The sequence below is a fragment of the Pseudochaenichthys georgianus genome, chromosome 7 (genome assembly GCF_902827115.2).
Source record: "Pseudochaenichthys georgianus chromosome 7, fPseGeo1.2, whole genome shotgun sequence".
Lineage (NCBI taxonomy): Eukaryota > Metazoa > Chordata > Actinopteri > Perciformes > Channichthyidae > Pseudochaenichthys > Pseudochaenichthys georgianus.
In genome coordinates this window covers 17,764,677-17,788,863 of record NC_047509.1, presented here as the reverse complement: position 1 = coordinate 17,788,863, position 24,187 = coordinate 17,764,677, and the positions used below count along the sequence as shown (strand labels likewise).

General features: G+C 42.4%; 1 protein-coding gene across 2 annotated transcripts in view; it reads left to right on the top strand.

Moving 5' to 3' along the window:
- Positions 1-3,127: 3,127 nt before the first annotated feature.
- LOC117450139 (ERC protein 2-like) overlaps positions 3,128-24,187 on the top strand; it is a 145,384-nt gene continuing 124,324 nt past the window's right edge. For both annotated transcript variants that reach the window (XM_071203774.1, XM_071203775.1), the window contains exons 1-5: positions 3,128-4,006; positions 8,458-8,484; positions 8,606-9,361; positions 20,031-20,186; positions 22,611-22,778. In XM_071203774.1, coding sequence (XP_071059875.1) covers positions 3,143-4,006; positions 8,458-8,484; positions 8,606-9,361; positions 20,031-20,186; positions 22,611-22,778 — 1,971 coding nt within the window. In that variant the 5' untranslated portion in view covers positions 3,128-3,142. The remainder of the gene's footprint in view (positions 4,007-8,457; positions 8,485-8,605; positions 9,362-20,030; positions 20,187-22,610; positions 22,779-24,187) is intronic.

The following is a 24,187-nucleotide window of genomic DNA, read 5'->3' as shown; positions in this document are numbered from 1 at the left end:
TTTCTTTTTCGAATTCCAGTTTCATGGCCTGGGAATTCCATTAGACACGTAGCGTATTATTTTTTGAAAGAGAAACCTAACAAAAAATACTTGAATACATGTAAAGTGAACTGAACAGATAGGCCCCATGTAACCTCCTCGAAGAGTAATGACAGGCCCTGCCAAAGGTCAACATATTTAATCCAAAACTAGTTGTGGCTTTCTCTAATCAGGTGGTGTAATTTAAACCTAGTTTGGTTGTCTCTCTTATAAACAAACACCCAGCTATGCCAAATTATTGATGGCTCATGGCTGACAGGGAATTGCTTGCCTTGAAAAAAATGGAATGCAATTCAATATAAACCATTTTTTGGTGAGTGTATGTTAGACATAGCAAATGCTGTACAATGCCCAACTGATGCTTGTGTAGGTAGGTGTATGACAAAATAAAGCCTCCCTTTATTGCTGCTCACGGCCCCACTACTCCGCGTAGGTCGCGCACGCGCCAGTTTGGGAGAGCGCGCCCACGCGGACCCGATGGCAGGACAGGTCATGATGGAGCTGAGCCGATGAGATCATGGAGCCTGTGCCGAGGTCGGACAGGATACGGTTAAGACTTCACGGTGATGGAGAGGTGCCTGTCCGGTAAGAACACGTTTCGTGCACACTTGGACTCAGTGGCATCATGGGACAACAGTATTTAAACAAATGAAACTGTGCTTCAATGTGTGTGACAGATTAATTATTATGTAAGGTTCTAGCTCGAAGTCATGTAGCCGTGTGCATATGAGCAAGAAACTAATCCTTCATGCCGTGGTCGTGGAGTTATTCGGGCGACTGTGCACAACTGCATGCACCGCGCTCATGCCACCCGTGAAGGATAGTGCAGTCTACTTCATACTGTATCTTCGGTTTGCCGCTTGTTGAGTTGTATGAGAGGGGCACATGTTCAAATGCAAACTACCGAGTTACGCTTTTGCAGTTTGGGTGGCGACTCGAGTTTTCTCTTCGCGGCAACAGCTGGCTGCCAACTCACAAGTAAGTGCAGAGGCATGAGGCGAAGTGAGACGTTTTCTACTTTTTTTCATCAGTCATTTTTGTATTTGTCAGTTCAGTGTGGTCAAACAACGATGGACACAGCTGCTTAAACTTGCCGCGTGCCCTTCGAAACTGACCAGTTACGCTGACCTCCATTTTAATGCAAATGATATCTGTAGCCAAAGCTTCAATAGTGACAAGTTACCGTGTGTGGTTGTTTATACGTGTTTAAACGTTTATTTTTTATGATTTAATAATCGTGATCATTGTTATTTTGTTATGTTTAGTCACAATTATTGTACACAAAAAATCATAAAAGGACTACATTCATTGTCTCAAACAATGATGGATAACGGATTGACAGCTATGTTATGATTGACAAGCAGATTTAACCAATCGCTCATTTGCATCCTGTGCAGAGAATCAAAGCACCCAATCCTCTTGGATTAGAGGAGGGATTATTTGGATTTGCCTCTGCTTTTGCAGACAGTCCCCAATATCTGGTGTATCATGGTCTGCGTTGTGTTTACTTTGATTTCCTGGGGATATTTTTTACACATTTGTTTTATTTCATGTTTTTTTGCGTCAAATAATCCAACATTGTGTATGATTCCAACACACAGTATAATAATCTGTAGCCTGATTGTATTCTAAAATGGCCATAGTCCTATATAGGCTACTTTAATTTAGCCTGATTTTAATGCTCCTCCCTTTGTCGTTGTACTCGCATCTCAAAAGAACCGGTATGTCTTCAGCCCAGATATAGCCTGTCAATGAGTTTTGCAAATTGACGAAAGGGATGGCAGCCTATTGTGTCCCTGTTTCCTTGAGATCTGTGCAGGCAGAATGAAGATGGGTTGAGTGCTGTCCGTGGTGCTGAAATGGTCAAGCTGGTCCCTCACCCTTATTTTTTCTTTCACCATCTACTGTGGGAATGTGGATGTGCAAGGTGTCCTTTACATTAATCTATGTGATTTATCAGACATTGTGTTCCTGTCCTCAGAATCACTCCCATCAGAGAGGATTACAGGGTGCATAGTAAGACTAAGATACATGTTACCCTGCTCCTGGACTCATGGTCTTGAATGTATAGCTTAGCCCAGCATTTTGCCCACCTTTTGAATATTTGATTAGCGTTGGCAGCGATTTGTAGTCAATTTCATTGATTGTCCTCACATGAGCAGGGAGAGATGGAAAAAGCAGCACTGTGGGTTCCCAGAGGCAGGGATGGAAACCATGGCACTAGATCAAGAATGTAATTGTAATACTTGGTACTCTTTATTTAAAGTATTTTTTTGTTCATTGTTCGTCATATTTGTAGGCTTGTTTGCTTAATCTTATTATTGTTCAAATTATTTAAATAGGACTCATTTTGTGTTCTTTTTTTATTTGAACAACGTTTTTGTTTAAGTGTTAGTGTTTGTACCACATTTGCAACAGCTTAAAATACTTGTTTAGGACTCTGACCACTTGCGGAGGTGTTTTTTAAGTTAATGTGGTTGAAGGTGGGAAAGAGATTTGATTAGAATGTATTAGGTCGAAATATTACCATCTACCAATGAAAATTATACATTTTGGACTGTATTTGACATATATGTTAACCCATTACAGTCTATACCAACACAGTCCTGAGTAGAAGTCTAAGATTAACTAAAAACAGCTGTGTGGGTGTTCAGAAGGTTTAAGTAAAACATGTTTATATTGCCTAAGTGATATTTTCTTTTTTAATCAGTAGGAAATGTCGTCTTATTTTGGCAATATATAAAAAACAATAACCTGCCTTGAGAATCATTTAGTGATACTACTTGTGATATGTTTTATGATTGTGTCCCTCTTTTTCTGTCTAGAATCCATGATGTTCTGCACTGTAGCTGAAACCACGAGACCTCTCACCTGTGTGACTGGGAGCCCTTTAACCAACAATCACTGCCATTTCCGTCTAATAGGACTAAATAAGACTCAGCCTCAAGCCCTAAACAATCAGGGATGGACAGGTGAAAACTGAGAGGCCGAGGGGGGGCCTTTATTTTAAACCTTGTTAATCCAGCTGGTTCCGTAGAGGGACATGCAATTATTCTCAACCATAGCAGTTTCTTTTTAGAAGTCCACTTTTGCCATATAAAAAATGCCTATAAACATTAGAGCCAGGCCCGCGCAGAGCAAACTGTTGGCTGCCCCAAAGAGCAGCGCGCAAACTGATGGCGGCACATCACATTCACGATTTTCAAGATCCAACAAACAGGGGAAAGGCAAACAGGCTGCCATCTCAGCAACAGGCTCGCGATCTGGGCTAGAACCAGGCTCGGTGTCAGGGGGTGGGCCTGCACCAGCGTCTAAATTACCTGCAGGTCAAGGAAGCTTGACGAAGCCAGGTCCGAAGATCAAACCTGGCACAGCAACAGACAAAGGAACAACTCGTGGTTCAGCGACAGCTCCAGGCGGTAAAACCCTGTCTATGGAGAACATCCAGTCTTTGAGTGCTGCCTATGCCACTTCAGGCACCATTTACCCCTATGAGAGAGATTCGTTGGAACCCTCCGGTGGGTACCCCAAAGGCACCATGACGCTGGGCAGGAGCACCAGCCGCTCCTCCTACACTAACCGAACAACAGCCATGGGCAGCACCCCCAACATCACCTCCTCTGGGATCCATCACCCGTCAGACCCCTACGGAGAGCAAAGCTTGCATCCTGCGAGGACTTCCAGTCTGCGGCGCCAGTCTGGAAGACATCCGCAGGCATCGGAACCCACGGGACGGGGAGAGGTTCCTTTGATTGATTTCCAGTCTCAGCTGAGGGAGTTGCAGAGGGAGAATGACAACCTGAGGAGAGAGCTGGATGTTGGGAGGGATGGTGGGACGGGTCCAAGCATGAACAATGTCAACTTCTGGAGCCCAGATGTGAAGAGAGACAAGGGGGTAAGGCGGGAGGAAGGAATGAGGGGCTCGGTTCTGAAGGACCACTACAGGACTAACCAAGAGGATTTACAGGTGAGAAAATGTATAATTTCCACTTTAAAGAGAAGAGTTAAATAGATTTTGAACAAAACATTAGCAATTTCATCTTTATGTCGTCCTACTGCTTCAAATGCTCAACAACTCCCATATTCATCAGTAACGGCCCGTCCACACAGCGGCGTGCGTTAAAAGCTTCACCATTCACTTTGAATGGGGCGACGCAGAGCTTTGCTGGCGTGGCTCGCGGCAAAAGTTGAGTAATGTTCAACTTTTGAAGCCTCGGCAGAAGCGTCAGCCAATCGAATCATATGCCAGTACAAGCTTTAGCCAATCAAACCGCTGCGTGTGTGTCAGGGGCAGGAGATTCATGTGATTGGTTGTTGGTCGAGTTTCAGACACGCCCGCCGGCAAGCTTCAACGCACGCCGCTGTGTGGACGGGCCGTAAGTTACTTTGACGTCATCAAGTCCTTATTTACAGAAGGCCATCATTTTCAAAGAGTGCATTTTAAACAAAGTCTTGTTTGCTTGGTCTGCAACTCATCACAGTCAGACGTTGTGTGTTGACACCTCTTCTGCACATTGCACCTTGAGCATCATACCCTTTGTTTGAATCTTCAAGGTTGCGTAGAAAGGATTCTTTGCACTTCATTTGTAAAGATGTTTGCCAGGCTCAGTGCTCTCTGTGTTTCCATGGGAACGTACCCTAGTGACAGCCATTCAGCAGAGTTAGTCAGATCCTACAAAAATCTCACAGCTACTCCAAGGGACAGTGACCACCAGTCTGTCTTGTGCCACCTCTCCCCGAGTCCTTCCCACTCAGTCTGAGGCATTATCCATCCGTCTGTCTGCCTGTATAGCTACTGTAGATCCATTCCTTCTTCATAGCCCGTCTTTCTTCTGGTTCTTCACTTGTCCTGTGTGGGATTTTAATATAATATGTCACTTACTGGTGGGAAGGTGCTACTTCTGAGAGACTAGATAATAATAATAAATGTTATTTATCAAGTGCTTTGTCAGGTGCTCAAAGATACTTTACAGAGGTGGATACATTTGATCCTCTTTTGCAATCAGCAACCTGTGTAGTTTCTGTTGAATCCTATTTCCATCCCTCTCTCATAAGCATGCACAAACTTTCATCTGATCTGTACTCCTCCCTCTCGTAACCAAGGAGCCATCTCTGCATATATATTAATAGCTTCTTCTTCTCACATTGTCATACAGTGTGAGGACGCTGACACACCCAACCACGCATACACTTTTACTCTGGTCTTAACATACAAAAAGTTTCAAATCAATGCAGAAAACGTTGTTACTTCAGGAATGTAGACATTGCTGTGTAGCTAGCTCCATAGAGTTGCAGCTGATACATGTTTCTCAAAAGGCTTCCTTAACAAGCAGAAATGTATGCTTACATTTCATGATGATCTGCAATTACTACTTATTGTTGCTTCCTTTAATAGGCAGTCATATGCACAGCCAAATAAACTGACATTCAGGTACACAAAAGGTACTTTTACCACCCACAAACTTCAGAACGGTATAAAGATATTATATATGTTGAGCTTCTCATGTCAGAGGCCTTTAAATGGATCAGTACAGTCACTGTTACCCGTCTCTGCAGGCTGTTGGCCTTGTCAGTGATAGATAGATGTGACCCATTCAACAAGTGTATTACTTTTCTCAAGTGTTGGCTCATTGGTCTCTCCCACCCTCGCTTCTTTTGAATTTTGGTTTACCTTCAACTTTGTCTTCGTTCATCTTCGTTATATTCACGTAACCCTTATGTAAACTTAAGAGAATAACAGCATAGGTGTAGAGAGTATTATATTCTACAATGGGGCAACATTAGTTAATGTGTTCATGGGACCAAAGCTGGCATCATATACGCCATTTAACAATATTGAGTAACAGGAAAAGTCAGCATTAGACAAATCCCATAAACAATAAGTGATAGAAACAATTCACAAGTTATTAAATGTTTTCCTGTCCAAATAAAGCCTGTAGTAGTTATGCATCTTAACTGTCATAAAAACCCTTTACGAATTAACAGCACAATATTTCAGACCATCTGTCTATCTAGCATGTATGACAGGATTAAATAAAGTAAGAGTCATACTGAAATCAAAGTGAAATTCACCTGGCCATGATTCAAAATTCAAGATTCAAAGGTTTTATTGTCATATGCACAAGGCTACAGTGTAGCAATGGCAATGACATTATTCTGACCTGAGCTCCTCCAACAATGTAACATATATAATGAAATACAAAAATAATAAAAAGTAGTGCAAATAGTCTGTATACATGTCAATAGAATATGGGATTTGTACATAATGTGTCGAGTTCATCAAGCTGTTTTGTTGCTGTTGCCAAGTAAGTCAGTTTGCTGAAAGCTAGTGCTTTTTATAGAAAATTAACAATAATCATTATAACACATAATAGTACTCACTGTCTCAAAAACATCATACAGATAATGTTATTCTAACATTATGATGTATTTAACATATCCCTTACCACCCTTATCCCCCATGTCTTTCTTTTTCTCTTCTCCTTCTTTCTCTTCCCTGTGTGTTGCCCTTGGAGACACTCTGGGAAAAGTTCAGTCTGACAAGAGAACTTTATAATTAGCATAAGGAATGTCACCTTTCGTCTCAGCTCAGCTGCCATGGCCAGAGTTGTCCCCTAACCATCTGCTTGTTTTGTGTATTGGTTTTGAGCATGCCTGTGTATGCTTGTGCATACACTTGCACATATGTATTTGTGTCTACTGTGTGTGTGTGTGTGTGTGTGTGTGTGTGTGTGTGTGTGTGTGTGTGTGTGTGTGTGTGTGTGTGTGTGTGTGTGTGTGTGTGTGTGTGTTTGTGTGGAGGATCCTCCACCCACTCAGACTTGATATTCAGTTCTAGCTTGTTGCATTGATTATCCATGTTCACCCTCGCCTGCCTCCTACACCTCAACTGCGTCCTTGGCGTTCCACACCTTCTGGACTCAAGAAAGAGGAGAATGAATATTTGAAGATAACATTTATTATATCTACTCACCGTACAGATTAGTAATTTAAATTCAGTTGAATGTTTGCATAAATTAATCTTTACCATACTATTTTGAGGATAAGATACTGTGTGTTTCTCTTTCCTTTGGTTTATCCCTTACAGCCTTTTCTTAACCTTTTCAGTCTACTATGAATAATACCCTGTGTGCATGGTTTCAAGCACATGATGCATTTCCATGTACCAGTCAGGACAGCAGTGAGCTGTGGATGTAAATAGGAATATTTTATGTTGTAAAATGTTGCACTGAAAAATGCAGCTAAAGTGGGCATGTTGAGTTAACTGTATTATCCCCAGCAACACACTATCAGGGCCCTTTTGTGTCACTTAGTTTACTTTAGATAGTTCATTGTTCAATTTATAAACGTATTTTCAAATCAAATCAAATCAAGTTTTATTTATATAGCACATTTTAAAAACGAGTTTTGGTCGAGCCAAAGTGCTGTACATGCAATAAAAACACTTTACTGCGATAGCAAAACAGAAGACAATAAATTACAACAGCAAATATAAAAATCGAACACAGGAAAATGTCAGGAGTCGTGCTCCGCTCTGACTAGAAGGCCAGGGAGAAGAAGTGAGTCTTTAGTGTCAATTTAAAAACCCCTAGGGTCTGGGCCGACCTCACATGGAGGGGCAGAGTGTTCCAGAGCCTAGGGCCAGCTGCTGCGAAGGCTCGTGCCCTCGGGTTTTGAGCCTGGTCTTGGGCACTACCAGCAGCAGCTGGTCAGCCGACCTTAAAGCTCTGGCTGGGGTGTAGCGATGGAGGAGTTCGGCTATATAAGCCGGATCCAGCCCATTTAGGGCTTTGAAAACAAATAAAAGGAGTTTAAAATCAATTCGGAACCGAATTGGAAGCCAGTGCAATGAGGCCAGAATTGGGGTGATGTGGTGACGCTTTTTATGGCCAGTGAGAAGACGCGCAGCTGCGTTCAATCAATCAGTTATTGCATCTAAATCTCTTCAGTCCATCTTTAAAAACTCACACATATTGTGTCCCAACCCCTAAAAAGTAATTCAAGGCAAAGATCAATTGTTTATTAATGACCAAACTCTTGATTATTCCAAATAACCAGTTTGCCCACTGGTTTGCAAATGTTGTAATTGTATTCTTGATTAATTATTGATATGTCAGTTTATTTATCAATTAATTATATAAGATATTGTTGGGTGGCATTTATGTTTTATCGAAAGTGACACCATGATCCTAATCCTATCTTCTCCCCCTCACCTCCTGCAAACTAAAGTCATGTTTGCTCAGTCATTTTCCTCCCTATGGTTTAAAGGGAATTGTTGCCCCCTAGCGGCACGAACATGTAACTAACAGCTCAAAGTAATCCAAGTTATAGGTTCAAATGTATGATAGATAGTATTTGCTTTGTGCATTCTATTGTGGCTTTACACATTTGCATGTTTTTTGTCTCATTTCAATGTAGCAGCCTGGGGATATCAGAAGAAACAAGGTCTGTGTTATGCACCCCACCATATGTCATGTGTTTAGTAACGTTTAATTTGTGCCTGTTTATTTGGAATGTTTATGTACTTTTGAAAGAATGGGCGATTAACCTTTCTCTTTCTTTGTAGCAGCTTCCGTTGACGGTCCAGGAGCTTCAGGAGGAGCTGAGGGCTCACAGGGAGATGAACAGTCGCTTGCAGCAACAGCGGCAGCAGGGGAACTCTAGCTCTTATCGAGAACACACAGACCAGGACCACCGAGGCGGGCTCAGCCCCGGCCACAGCCCCAGACAAAGTTCCAGCAACCTGCACAGTCCTGCGCCGAGGAACAGCCCGTCGAACACCTACAATCCGAGGCAACAGGAAGCTGACGTCATCCTTCACAGCCCTGGTTTTGGCTGTAACACTGCGGTCACTGCGCAGAGAATCAGCCCTGCCAACACCCTCCGCCCCGGGCCAAGAATCAGCCCAAACCAGTCCTTCTACACTCCTAGCCAGGGTCCGGTGGCAGCGCCCTGCTCTAGTTCACTCCAGCCGTGTATCCCCTGCCAGGTGCCTGGGTGTGGCGGCCTCTCCTCCTCATCTCCTCCGCTGGATCCATCGGACGAGAATTACTTCGGGATGCAGTCGGAGCACGAGCGGCAGGCCAAGGAGCTTTTCCTGCTGAAAAAGACCATGGAAGAGATGGAGATGAGAATCGATTCTCAGAAACAGACGCTGGGTGCCCGGGACGAGAGCATCCAGAAGCTGCTGGAGATGCTTCAGGGCCAAGGTCAAGGTCAGAGTCAAGGTCAGGGACACTGGGTCCGGGGACAGCGGACAGGCATCATCACCATGGCGGCACAGGAGGCGGAGGCGCAGATGGAGAACATGCATGTGAGAGAGGTATGTATGAGTGCAGCAGGGGGGAGGGTTTTGGACCTTTACAGTTTTTAAACAGTAGGGCTGATCAACATTTGTTATTAACCCTTCACTTCAAAATCATTGGAAGTGTTTAGATATTGCTAATACACAATCAGGGTTATCTGTTTTGACAATCCAAAACAATTGCTATGACTTGTGACAGAATGGTTGGGGAAATGTTTATAATGACTTTCACTTTTCTCATGTTTAAGAGTTAAGGTTAGGGTTAAACATTAAAACATTCAAATACTATTTTATTTTTAATGAACACATTTTGTGATATACTTTATTAATAATCAAATTATATACTTTTATGTGACTTATTTGTTTTATGTGTTTATACATTTTCTTATCTGTTGATGAGATTAATGAATGAGATTAATGAATGTTGGCAATTGGCTGTGCAAATGACGTTATTGCATTTTGAATGAATACGTGTTTGCGTGTGAGCACCTGTGAAAGTGTCTGTATTATGTGGAGAGGGGAAGCAGAAAGCAGCTCAGCAGGTCTTATCAATCGGCCAGATTAACATACGAGAGAGAGCTCTAAGCCTGGGTTCAGCCATGCAGTTTTACAATCTGACTCGGGTTTGTTTTTGTGTGTGTGTGTGTGTGTGTGTGTGTGTGTGTGTGTGTGTGTGTGTGTGTGTGTGTATGTGTGGGTGTGTGTGTGTGCGGGTGGGTGGGTGGGGTTCTTCCACATGCTCATATGGCAGTTGCTCATGTTCCACTCGTCTGTGCATTGTGCATAGCATTTGGTATGTATTATTATGCTGTAAGCTTGTCATACATTGGAATTAATAAATGATTGAATAACGTTGGAAATGCTTTTTTAGCCCCTCACATAAATGTCTTTACATTTTGAAGTGATTACATTTTGGACAGACATAGATGTAAACCGCAACTTGACTGGTTGTTTTGAGGCCACTGTGAGGCATTATTTTAATGTTCTTGTTTCTTCAAAGACTTGATTTGATTAGAAAGAGAATGTAAAAGCCACAGCCCAGACGGTGGAGTAGCACAGGTGTTTTGTATCCTTTGACAGGAGGGCTCGCAGTCGGCTGCTCTGTGCTCCTCACTACTGCCTTGTTTATTTTTAACTCCTAAATCTTCTTAGCCTTTAATTTCTCTACCCCTCTTTCAGTGTGTGTGTGTGTGTGTGTGTGTGTGTGTGTGTGTGTGTGTGTGTGTGTGTGTGTTATATGTATGGGCCTGACTCTGCTATTGTTTGCTTCATGATGTTCTTGTTTTTCTGTGTATGTTGTTTGTCTGCCAAGCCCAGTCAGAATGATTGTGTGTTTGTGTGTGTATGTTACGTGAGCATACGTGCACATCTGGGGCCTGTCGGCTTATCGTTTCTATCGAGGACACTCCCTCCCCGTGCTGCAGGTGGCTGATGGGATATCCACCCGTGCCGGGTGTTGGGTCAGTGTGATGATTTTGTCAGAGGGCAGCGTGGGTGTTTCAGCCTATGCTAGTGCAACCACCGGTTTGCATGTGTGTACTTGTGTGTTTGAGTGTGTCCGTGCGTAAAGGACCTTACCATGCTGTGTGTGTAAGAGGTGAGTACCTGTTCACAGACACTCTGTGTGCTGTGCTATTTTTAACTGCTTGACAGCTTAACACACTGTGGGTGCGATGGAGGAGGAGCGGGTGAGTGGGTCTGAGAGGTGAGAGGGAGAGGTGGGAGAAAGGAGTGTTTTTCTAAGGTAGAAAAACATGCTATGTTTGTCTGAATATTAATGTATGATTAATGAGCAAAAACACTCCGACCGCCCTGATTGAAAAGAGAGGTGATTGTTGTTCTTTCGTTTTTTTCCCTCGTCGCCTTCTGGCCTCCTCTACTCTGAGGTTAAGATGGGGTGATTGACTCTATATGAGTGTGTGTGTGTGTGTGTGTGTGTGTGTGTGTGTGTGTGTGTGTGTGTGTGTGTGTGTGTGTGTGTGTGTGTGTGTGTGTGTGTGTGTGTGTGTGTGTGTGTGTTGAACTTATTATGAAGTAGTAAAAGGCTGGTTCGGAGTGAAACAAACTGATTTGTAGATACTACTAGACTCTTTGAAATGCTACTTGTAGTTTTTATTTTTATTTTGTTAATTTACTATCAAATGAAGAGTTAACAATGTTAACATTGCAAACAACACTTTGCATGGTCTATTACATATAAGTGGCATGTTAAATGTTAGTTCTACCAGGCTACTCTCAAAATAATCTAATACACGTTTTTTTCATGAGCAACAAATACATGACACATCAAGGTAGTTCCTGGTAACTAAGCTGATAATAAACATTGGGTTGTCACGCACTTACAGTGTAAACATTCAACAATTCTGTCTGAAAACCCTCAAATCTGGGGGGTTTCAAAATGTAGTTTATCAACATTGTGGTGAGGAATTCATCACATTGTCTGACAGTTTGATATGTGTGTGGTTGGTGTGGAATGTTTGGAGTGAATACAGATTAATAAGAGGATATGTGCACTCACTCAACTGTAAGAATCTGCGTACTTCTTGTGAAGGCCTCTTGTGTTTGTTTATGTGTCAGAGTACGACTCTGGCGCATAAACATAATTTAACACTTGCACTTGCCATTTTTTGTGAAGTCAAGCCGGGATGTTAGCGCAGCTATTGCCTCTATTAGGGGGCACTGCTCTTAGCTCTTTTGATTAGGTCCAAAGGAAACCAGCCAAACTGCCTTTCATTACCGCGCCCATTACTCTGCTTTAAATGACCCAAGTTGTTTAGCTTGAGCTGGGATAATAAATGCCTTCATTTTCAGTTCACCTCTGCTTTTATTTATTCTTCAAACGTAGCTAAGGGTTGACACAGTGGCTTTCTTGGTATCCTTTGGTGAATTGATGAGAAATGATCACCTTCATTTTGTGTTAGTACCTTTTTATGTAAAGACAATGTGGGTAGGAGAATGGCGAACAGTGGTGTGGCGCTATATTTGTATAACGCAAAACAGAGAATTGAGCAAGGGTTTTCCCCTTTTCTCTTTCAGTTTTACCCCCATGGCCAGATGTCCAGTTACTTTAACCAACGGTCTGCAGTTATGTGTTTATTGTATGCAGTTTGTAGGGATACATAGCTCACTCCATCCACACCTTACCTGTTGATTTGTGTTGTCAGAGGATAATGTGTGTAGTGGTGCTTTCTCACTTGTGTTTCCTGCTCCAACGTCAGACTGTCTTGCACAGACACGACACAGAATCACTGACACACATCTACTGTATATCAGAATATTCACTATGAGATAAATAATTACACTGGTGAAAATCACCATTATCTTTACATGTTAGACGCTTTGATCCAAAGCGACTTACATACTCAATACTGTGGGCAATCCCCACAGGAGCAATTTGGGGTGAAGTGTCTTGCCCAGGGACACAACGACATGCTGACTGCAGTGGGGTTTGAACCTGTGCTCCCCTGGTCCCCTGATCCGAACACCAGCGCACTATTCCACTGCGCCACACGCCTCCTATTTGTTAGAACAATGTGGAATCCAAATTCAGTTTGATTATTTCATACGTTTATACAGTTCTAGCAATGTCCACAACGTGGCAGTGTTCTGTTAGAATGTAAGTAGTGTGATGGTTCCATGGTACACACATACACACACACGCACGCTGAGGGGCATACATCTCGGCCTAATCGGCTCTCCCCAGCCACCGTGTCCCAGTAGACCCAGTAATAACAGCCGCACCACTGGTCTGTTCCTGCCCAGCTTTGACTTGCTGCCAAGGGCAAGCACACACACATGCACACTCCCACTGTGAGATATTTTACTTGCTGATGGCATAGAAACGAACATACATATCGTACCACAGATTCCAAATATTCTTTGGATGAGTACGACAGAATATGTTGCATTGCCCTGGTGTTAAGCACAACACACCTATGGCACCAGAAGCTGCTGTTTTTCTTTGTAGCAGGCCCTCTTCTGTCTGCCCATGCATCCTCTCTTAGACATTGATGAAAATGTCCCTATTCTAAACGTTCAGACTGTTGAGGAGAAGTGGGAGATCATGTCAGCAAATCCCCCTTTGTTGTAATCTCTTTCCTCTTTTTTCTTTTCTTCCCTTTCACATGCCACCGTCTATAAGTTCTCTTTTTCCTGATCTGCCTTCAGCCTGTTTGTGTTTGTCTGTTCATCAGCATTTCCCACTCCCTTTGTCTTGTTCCCTGGGCTGATATGCTATCATTTGTGGTTAGGTTGATTAGTGTCCCAGGCGTGGCTTTTTAGGGCTCCTTCGTCTCAATGAACAAGACAACTTTAAAGCTGTCGGCAAACATTCACACAAACACACAAAATGCTCCCTTTGCCCGGCAGCACACACTCACCACGCTCTGTTGATCCTACAGAATGTTTGAGCGGAAAGGTTTATCGTGACAAAATTACACCCTTCACACTTCTCCTCGCCCCCTCCCTATTTCTCTTTAAGGCTTTCCGTCTGATTTTTCCTTTTGTCTTTTCAAACTGCTCTTTTATGACATTGAGCTGATAGGAAACCCATTTTCACATTTGTGGCAAGCAAATGTGTTTTCTTTTTCGCACACTGATGGAGAAAGGATGGGAATGTGATTGATGAATGTGCGTGTATGGGAGTGTGTGTGTGTGTGTGTGCGTAGAATCTGTGCATGTAGTAGTCTGCACATGGCATATATGACACCCTTGCCTTCAGGCTAGAATTGAACCTTTTGACCGTATCCTTCATTCAGGATGCCGGCACTTATTGCTATAGTGTTACGTTTGATCCTATTCATTCCATATGCTCGGTCCTCTGACACATGTGGAGCAGAGAAGACAGTCTTTGATGACATGCTCTCTTGCATGACTTAATTTCCCCCATTGTACTCTTAACTGTACTCCAACCGTTGTTGATAAGGGGTTAGTACACACACTCTCTCCAGGGGATAGATACATACTAGAGACGGACAAAGATACTGACATACACACACACACACACACACACACACACACACACACTCGCAGTGACTCAACATTACACATATGGTCAGTAGGAGATTAGGCTTGTGGCAGCAGTGGGCATACCAGTCTGTGGGAGGCATGCTCTGACAGCAGTAATCCCTCCTTATCCACAACAGACATGGACAAGAGGATAAGGCCCTTGTCATTACAACTTACTGGGAGAACTGGGAAGAATGATAGCAATGGGAAACCATGGCCTCTGACGGCCTTAATATAGATGTCCCCTCTTTATGTGGTTCCTGCCTGATTTGGTGGCTTTTCTTTACACACTGATTGTCTGTTCTTTTTTCCAAATGTGGCCGTGATGGTATTGTAGTTCCTCTTGCATTTAATCAGTCTGTAACTTTGATTTATGTATCTGTCCCATTGGTGAGAGAATCAGGTACTTTATTCAGTACCACTCAAACAGTTTAAATGTTTTTCAAAGAGGTGCTACATTATATATTGTTTACACACATTATATTTGGCATAAGTCAATATGTGAGTGTGTTATCTATTTTATGATCCTATGTAGCTCAGTTGGTATTCCATGTGTCCATGTTTTTACATTTCCCACAGCTGCCTGTAGTTCAACACACACTTACTTTTGTCTCTTACAGTGCATTTTCTTTGATATGAAGCCTATGTTCCGTCCCACTGTCTTCAAACTTATTATTTTCCATCTAGCATGGCATGCACTATAGCAGTGTACAATCCAATGGAATAGTCCTGCAATGAAACCCCTCTGAAGCTTTAAGTGGTGGCCTAAAGATTTGACTTGCCTGGTGGTCACATGCCCGTGGTTCAGTAAATATATATCTGGATGGGAATTCAAAGAGCAGTGCTTGCCACCATTTAGGGCCCTTTGAGCAAGGGCGACTCCCTCACGACCACAACTGAGGCGCCCCTGACCCACAATTGCTTCGATGGAGCTGCTCTAGTGGCAAGCAGATCAGACAGTGGATGAGCTGCAGAGCTTTGGGTGTCAACATGTGTTGGTGTGAACAGGGTGTTTTTAACCCTTATGTTGTGTTCGGGTCTCCCGTGACCCGTTTCAAGTTAAAATTATATAATAACTACGCTCTAGTTTCTTTTGATCGGAACAAGGCTTCATGATATCCTCCACAACAGCTATATAAACACTACAAAACTGATTTTGACAATGTTTGCCAAGTCTGAAGGTCTCTAAAAAAAAAAGTGGATAATTTCGTGTTCGGGTCTGGGGAGACCCAGCAGAATTGTTTTGGGTGACTCGAGGTCAAATTTGGCCCAATCAAGATTCATCTTTGACTTTAGACACCGCAGCCCCACCCCCTTCATCCACTGTAACAATAATTGTTCGCAACATGCACCTGGTCTCCCCTCCCTCTGCCCCCCTCCCCCCACGGGAACTTGACCTTTCTCAACGAATATGTACACTAACACTTGAACCTGAACACACATATGCAGGTGTGCAATACGTGGTGTAATGTGTTTTGGGGCCATAAGGATTGTATGGTTATGAAAGCATTATAAGTTAGTTATGATGTAGTTAAAACAATATTAGATGATAGTCATTTTCTTTGTGTGTTTTGGACTGAGATAAATCATGGGTCAAAATGTACCCGCGAACACCATGAACGGTAACAGCTTTTGAACACAACACAAGGGTTAACAAAGAGAACATTACTCTTTATAACTCCTTAGGAAAATAAAGTTGAACAAAAAGTTAAGAATGTGCAGTGTAGTCAAGTAACATAGGAATGAATAAACAGGAGAATACAACACAGCCATACAGTGAACGTTTGGTAGCTTTGCTCTGACCGCACACATAGACTACGCACACAGATATGTGATAGCTGCTGTTATAGCAGATACCTTGAGCTTGGAATAGACTCGGAGCTGAGTGTGAGATGGTTGTGCATCAGCAATAATATTTGTGTTAAATAGAGGATATAAATAGAGCAGTTGCCTAAAAGGCCTTTGTGACGTTCCTCTAGATCAGTGTTTCTCAAACTTTTTCATTCCAAGGACCACTTAACCAATAAAAAAACACTCGCGGACCACCTAACTCCATAAATATCAAAAAACACATCGTTTTTCTAGAACAGATTACAAATCGCCTGAAAATGGTACAAACAAGTGGCAACATGTGTGATGAAGGTGTTGCGCTGGGCTATATCATGCAATCGAAAGTGAAACTTAACCTCGCTCCATTGCGGAGATATTCCCGCGAGAGTGCAGAAAACTGAAATGTATTTATTTATTTATTTCAAATGTGAAATGTTACCAATATACTCACGGACCAATAGGGGGTGCTCACGGAACACCAGTGGTCCGCGGACCACACTTTGAGAAGCACTGCTCTAGATTTTTCTGTGACTCTTTTAGAGAGGTGTTGATTAAGCTTTCGGGTCCTTTTAGAGGATTTTGTCAATGCCAATTTGTATTTGACTCCATTATAGGGAGGTCTTTCTCATATAGCAGATGTACAATATAGTACAACAACATAACACAACCATGAAATGGTCACTCTAGGTTTTATGATTTTATAATTTAAAATGTTTTTTATTTATCAAAAAGCATTTTTAATTATCGGAATGGACCACACTCGACAATTTTAACCTGCTCTGTGTCGGTATTTGTGTTTGTGCCCATTAGCTCAAATGTGTGTGTGTGCGTGCGTGCTTGTGTGTGGGCATAGTTGTAGGTCAGAGCTACCATTAATTATTGATAGAAAAAGTGTAGCACTCATGCTGGTAGAAAGTGTTGCTAAGCAAGAGCTTTAGGTTGCCAGAGACATCTGCGAGAGAGTCAGAGTTACCAAGTGAGAGATAAGAAATAGAAAGACAGAGTGATAAGAGTGATAGAGACGGACTCATATGACCTATAGCTGAGTGTGTCATTCCCGATGATGAGCAGAGAAAGAAGAAGAGAGAGCAGAGAACATATCAGCACCTGCTATTAAAGACGGAGAGAAGTCCTTGGAGAGCATTAAACGGGGACCATCTTAAAGGATATTTTTGTTCTATTCAATACTTTTTTAAGGATGTACAGTAGAAGATAACAGCCTTTTTTAAAGAAGGATAGAGGTTGGAATTGCTCAGACTCATCAGTCCATCTTTTTAAGTGGCTGTGAAGCTGTGGGTGTTTAAAAGTGCAAAAGATGATGAGCCGCCAAGCTTATTTTTACAGAGTTCCTCCTCAGGAACTCCATCGCCGGAACCATCTCCAGGCTGAACCGGCCAAGACCAGAGCTCTGCAGACTGTTGTTGATATGAAGGTAGGACTCACAGTGGGTTTAGGAATTAACGAGAGCAGGCAACAATTTAAGTAATAATGTGCTCATGTAGGTGTTGTGATAAGAATTGAAACATGATGTTGCAATGTAGTTTGCTTATCAGTTGCAGCATGTTACATTACATTACGTGTTACTTGTTAGACGCTTTTATTCAAAACGACTTACATTACATTCAGTATTGTGGGCAATCCCTACAGCAACAATTTGGGGTGAAGTGTCTTGCCCAGGGACACAACGACATGCAGTGGGACTCGAACTTGCTACCGCCTGATTCGAAGTCCAGCACTCTATCCACTGAGCCACAGCCGACCGGTATAGTCCGGTATCATCTCCATACCAACAAAGGTTTAATTATTGAGGTGCACTGCTGTAATGTGAGCAGTGGTAGAGGAGCTGACTCACCTTGTTAATGCAGGCACAGACGTACAGGCACAAACAATCTAAAGAACATTGTCTTATTGTTGCCTCGTGTCCGTATGGCGGCCATGTCCATGTAAAGGCCATTATTGGCCCATGCAGAGTTGAACACTTATTCAATTTGTTTCAAATGTCACATATGGAAGCTTTCACTCTCATCTCAGCCTTTTGAAGTCGTTAGAGCTGTGAAAAATGCAGTTGACTCCACATGTGTCTGCATGCACACCCCCACACACACCGTTTTTGCCCAGCAAATGCTTGTTCTAAAAGTAGTTCCTTAACAGCAAAACCACAGTTATTTTTCACACATACTTTGTAATTTGTCTCCCTATTAACAGACTGCACATGTGCAGGTCTGCCCACGCTGTTGTTAATGCTCGAGAGAGGCATAATTAAAATCAGACTGCATTCAAATTAATGGAAAGAGAAATAAACATTGCCAGATTGATAAGATATATGAAGGTGGGGAAAAAGAGAGGAAGACACAGCAACTGTCTAACTTTATCGCTGCTGATAATGAGCTACATATTCCCAGGAGGCCTTGTGGTTTTTTGAACTTATCACCTGTTTACGTTGTTGTGTACGGATTCAAAATTCTATATGTTCCTGATCCGTGTGCATGTTCCAACTTCGGTGATGTCTGTGCTGTTACGTTTTTTAAGTAGTGGATGTTTTCGTTTTGTAATTACAGAACACCAACCCCCCTTTCTGTTTTGATCCTGACGTAATCTGGCAGGTACAGTAATGAGTGCTCTCTCCATTCTGAATATGGGCTACAAATAATCAATCTCTGTTTCCTCTATCAGTATCATAATTGTTTCGCCGTTGGAATTCAGCACCGTACAGTAGTTCATGTTTCAGCGGTTTTAAGACCCTGCTCTTTTGTGTTCCCTTTCTACCCAATGTTATTTTTGATATTACACTCTGTTCTACCTTTGAGTTTGCCTTGTTTCTCTTCCTCAGGGTTATGTTTGTTTTGTGTCTGTGCCCTGTAGCAGAAATAGATAGAAATCAGTTATTAAACCTAGAGCACTGTTTACAATACAGAAACCAACATGCTGAAATGGAAATAAATGAATAGCACAGTCAGTATGGCCAGAGTGCCCCCGCTTTGACTTTTTTTTTTCTTCTGGTTGTTCACTTAAAGTCTATGTCCTTGCATGCACTCTGTGTGTGTGTATATGTGTGTGTTTTACATAACTTTAGCATTCTTGTTTGCCTTGTATATGTGTTTCTGGGTGTTGAGGATGGTACCTGCAGCACTGTGTGCAGCACCGTGATGTCAGAGGATGTAATAGAGGTCAGATGCTGACATGTTGCCTGTGGTTTGTGCTGATGGCATCATGCAATCTGCTTCCATTTATTCAATTACCTTTCTCTTCTTTTCCAAGGTTTAGCATTTAACGTATGTATGAACCTGCGCTGCTAAACAACCTCTGGACCTGTCCATGACAAACCCTTCCACTCTCTCATAGATACAGCAAAGGGAACATCTTGTCTCTACACAATTGTCTGCCTTGATATTTCCCCTGTTTGACATTATATTAATAGGGTATAATCTAGATAGAGGACGCTATGACATCTTCTGTAAACTATGCTGAATTGCAGGACACAATATGTGTCTGAAATGAATGTACTTCTTGCAGAATGGCCAGCTGTTTGTAGATGAAAAAGAAGCCATGGTTTTAAAATCTCCCTTAAGTCCTCTTTACATTCTGTACAGCGTTTTCTGTCAATTCTTATGTAAACACTATCAATGTGTTTCAAAAGAGACTATCTGTGCCCCTATCCCTATTTTAAAATGATAGTACGTCCATTCCTTTTCTATGTTAACCATTTTTTTAGTGACCTGCTCTCTCAAGTGTTTGTGCATGACATTTTAGAGGGATGAATTGAAAGGTGGATCAATCATTTCTGAGACAGGTTTTCCCTTATTAAAGTCCAGAGTTTTAAATCCATGCCTGCCTACTGTTGCTGGTGCAGGACACAAAGATCTCCTCCCTGGAGAGGAACATCCGAAACTTAGAGGATGAGGTCCAGGTGTTAAAGACCAGCGGCCTGCTGCACCCGGATGAGAGACATGATGAGCTCAAGCAGGTGGAGGTCTACAAGAGCCATTCTAAATTCATGAAGACTAAGGTAGAATGGCTCTGCATGCCACCTGAGACCACTTCGCACTGCATGAGTGGTGCATGTCTGCCTCGAAACATACAACTGCTTTATTGCATGTCACCAAGTGTGAGGTGGAATCTTACCAATGTGCATGTTACATAATGTTGTGTCTTTTGGCTGCTGTATCCAGAGCCTCCTGTGTTGCATGAATAACAAGAACTCCTACTCTTGTAATGTGTTACTTTATATTTAGAGTGAGGTTTCTTGTTGCCTTTCTTATGTCCCATGAAATGCTTGTATGCCTTACCTGTGTGATGACCACGCATTGTGCAGTTCTCCTATCTGTGACGGCTGAGGGAGGGAACTCAGGCCCTATCGGCTTACCGTGCACAGTGTCTATTTACTGTCCTATTCTCAGCCAGCAGGAAGACTAAGATGTCTCTCGTCCAGGCTGTATACTGGTTTATTCATTGGGACCCAGCAGTTCCCAGACTGACATAATTATTTGGAATAGGTACATACACATATCTACAGGAGCCGCATGTCAAAATGTAGTCTCAAGTTTCGTTAAGGCCTATCAGTAGCGCGCCATGTGAAAATGTTTCTCTTTTGTCATTAATGGTGCTCTTTGTAGCGTCCATTTGCATCAGGGAAGTTCCTGATGCAATCATAAAAGAGATGTTTTTATGAATGGGGCCCTGACAGATGAATGTGAGTTTACAACGACAGAGGAAAGAGCTCTCTATACTGACCTGGGATTATATACATCACCATGATGGCCCTGGCTCGCTCTCCCATGTCTCATCTTTCTGCGTCACACAGAGAGTCGCCATGGAAATGCACAGGCACACAGATTCATTCTATATCCTTGAAGTGTTTAGGGTCGTGGTCTTTCAGCAGGGGTAGCGACTGGTGTTGAGGTGAGACTGTGATAAGAGAAACCAGAGAGGACCGCTTCCCTGTCCTCTGGTTTCCTCTGTGGGCTTTGATTTGCTCGAAACAATATAAAGTTACTTCTGAGAACATGAATATTTGTTAAAGTATGATAATTGGGCATTAGAGTAGAGATGAATTTATTTATCCACATAATCATTTCTAACTGAACTTGACAAGTGCAACATTCTGAAACCTCAGTGGTGTGCTTGAGGGGTGCAAAGTGCGGGGGAGTTGGAGGAGCAAACAGAAAACCTGGTCAGTTTCCCAGCTTGCTGTGGGCTGGAGTTTAGTGGCTTGCTGTCTTCTTGTCTTTGTGTCTCTTTAGGAGAAGGCCTTGTCCCCATATGTGTCTTCCATCAGAACAGCTTCCACCTTCCACCTCCCCCCTCAACAACCCTGGATCACTGAACAAGCTGAAGTACTCCTCTCATTAGCATCTCTCCTTTCTCAGTATTTATTTTATTCAACCTAATGTTATTGCTCCTTCATTTATCTTCAACGCCCTATCACATTATCATATGATTTTTAGTCTACTCCCTACACACTTTCCTACTTCCATTGTCTCCCTGTCTGACTATCCTCTCACTAGTCTCACCTCACAGAGTCATTTGTTTCTCTCGCTCACCCTTTGGCTCCCTTCTCTTATTAGTCAGTCCCCCTTCTCCCTTCTCTCTCGAGTTCCTTATTTCTGAGTGAGGGTCGATTGGCTAAGCTCTGGTCCAGTCAGAATTCCCCTGTCATGAGGCGAACCCTTCTCACACAATTAGAGAAATCTCTCCTTGAATCAGCTTCGAGCATTTTTGGCACCAGCAGAGAGATGACAATCTTGTGCACATAGTTAGCCTCAGCACAGAAACCTCCCTCTGTTAATGCATTTGATTTCCTTTGTGGTTTTTTGGCCTGTTCTGTGTAGCCTTCTCTTAAATAAAACCTGTAATCTGTCAACTACGTGAGCGTAATATTGCTCTCTATAACGCTGTCTGGCTGCATGCATGTTCTCTCTTTGGCTGTTTGCATTGGTGTGTCTATTGGTGTATTGCATTGGTGTGTCTATTAAACAAACAATAGGCATGGGACACCCTCGAGTAAGGACTGCTAATGTAGGGCTTGTGTGACTTTAATGTATCATCTCTCCAAAAAATGACACGATTGGCATATTTACTGTATATATTAAAGTTTTCTAAATGGATGAGAAATGAATTAAGTTTTAGCAAGATGTGTCACAGCCTGACACTGTTTTTTTAAAATTTGATTTATCATGGTAAAAAAACAATTACTGAAGTAGCATTAATAAACAAAACTTGAATAATAAGTTAGCTCTGATGCTATTATTGATGTCCATATTGCCTACTCCTAAATTATAAAGCATGTTTCAGAGCATGTGTTTTTGCATGAAGTATGCATGTGGTTTGTGTGTGTGTGTGTGTGTGTTGTCGCGATCTGCTGGTTTATCAATTGACTCAGCGATGTATACAGTTTTCATTACTAATGTGTGGTTGTTTCTGTGATGTTCAGATAGAGCAGCTGAAGCAGGAGCTGAACAGGAAGGAGTCAGAGATGCAGGCCCTGCAGACCAAACTGGAAACACTGACCAATCAGAACTCAGACAGCAAACAACACATCGAGGTGCTCAAGGAGTCTCTCAGCGCCAAGGAGCAACGGGCCAATACACTGCAGACAGAGGTCAGTACACATTCACAGAAACTCACAAAGAAATGAAGCTGATAGGCCAACAGCTGCACATTAATGGTGATGATGTTCAATGTGTGCTGTTTCTGGAATACGTCACTTTTACTATCTTGGACAGATACATATAATATGACAGAGGTCTTCACAACCTCTGCAAGACAATCTTGTGTTTTTCTGCATGGTTTCTTTCCCTTTTCTGATTCTCTAATGGACGCTGAGGTGGGTGGAGAACATGTCTATGTGTGTGGCTCCTTTAGTCCACCAGTGGGCTAGGACATGTGGGAGGGTCAGTCAGAAGGCTTAAGAAAGCTGGCAGCATTCTTTTTCATCTCTGAAGTTTCCAAACTCTTTGGCTCTAATGATTGTATCAGTGCTGCTAGGGAAGTAAGCGTGTTGGACTGTACAGTGTGTAGAGAGATGGAGGTGTGTGTGGGGGGTGGCGAGCATTCATCATTTTTCTCCATCACTCTACTTTAGATCTTGTTGTGTAGTTCAGAACAGCCTGCTAACTATGTCCACTCAACATTACAGGAAGCAATTTGGGCCAAAATTAGGCTTAATTGTCCATACATGTGCAATGAATGTTGGCCCTCGCAGTCAGTAGAATACATCATACTTAAAGGAATTGATTTTCAGTGGGTGGTTTCTGAGTGTACATGTTTTAGTTTGTGTCCTACTGAAATGGTATGTTTGCGTGTTTATGTGTGTCCTCTGCCATATGTGTTATTGTATGGCGAGACAAGGAGACAAGTCACCTCAGTAGTTAAAGATGTTTGTCCCTTAATTAAGTCTCCCTTAATTTAGTCAATCAGGTGTTTACTACACTTTTAACCCACATACTCCGGTGTGAACGCGCCAAGAGAGGGAAGAGTGACGGGCTAAGCAGCCAGAGGTTTACACATAGCGCATCATTCATACAGAAATCATGGTGTTACAGCATATAACCAGTGTCGGGCAGAGGGCTAAAAAAGCCATTTAGTCATCTGACTTATAACTTAAAACCTGTAATCATTTATGGCTAGCTAATGTTTTCTTACTACATTTATGTGCCGCTGAGGCGAAGTTTGCCGTGATGCACTGCAACAAATATGGCAAAGGCTTGCTCACTTTAATCTGGCATTAATTCAACCAGTTTATGTTTATAGGGGTTAACACATTGCACGTGAATACAGTGCATTAATTGCAGGTAAGGTTCAGTTAAATATTCCAAACCTTAAGCTTATGAGATTTTACAAGGCATTGCATTTCTCTTCTGTTAGTCACTAAGACAGCTGAAAGGATCGCTGTTGCTGTCTTGAAAAAACCTTTTATTCATATTATAAATATGATTTATTTATATAATTCATCTTAACGACTTAAAGGTCCCATGTCATGGCCATTTCTATGGATCATAATTCCATTGT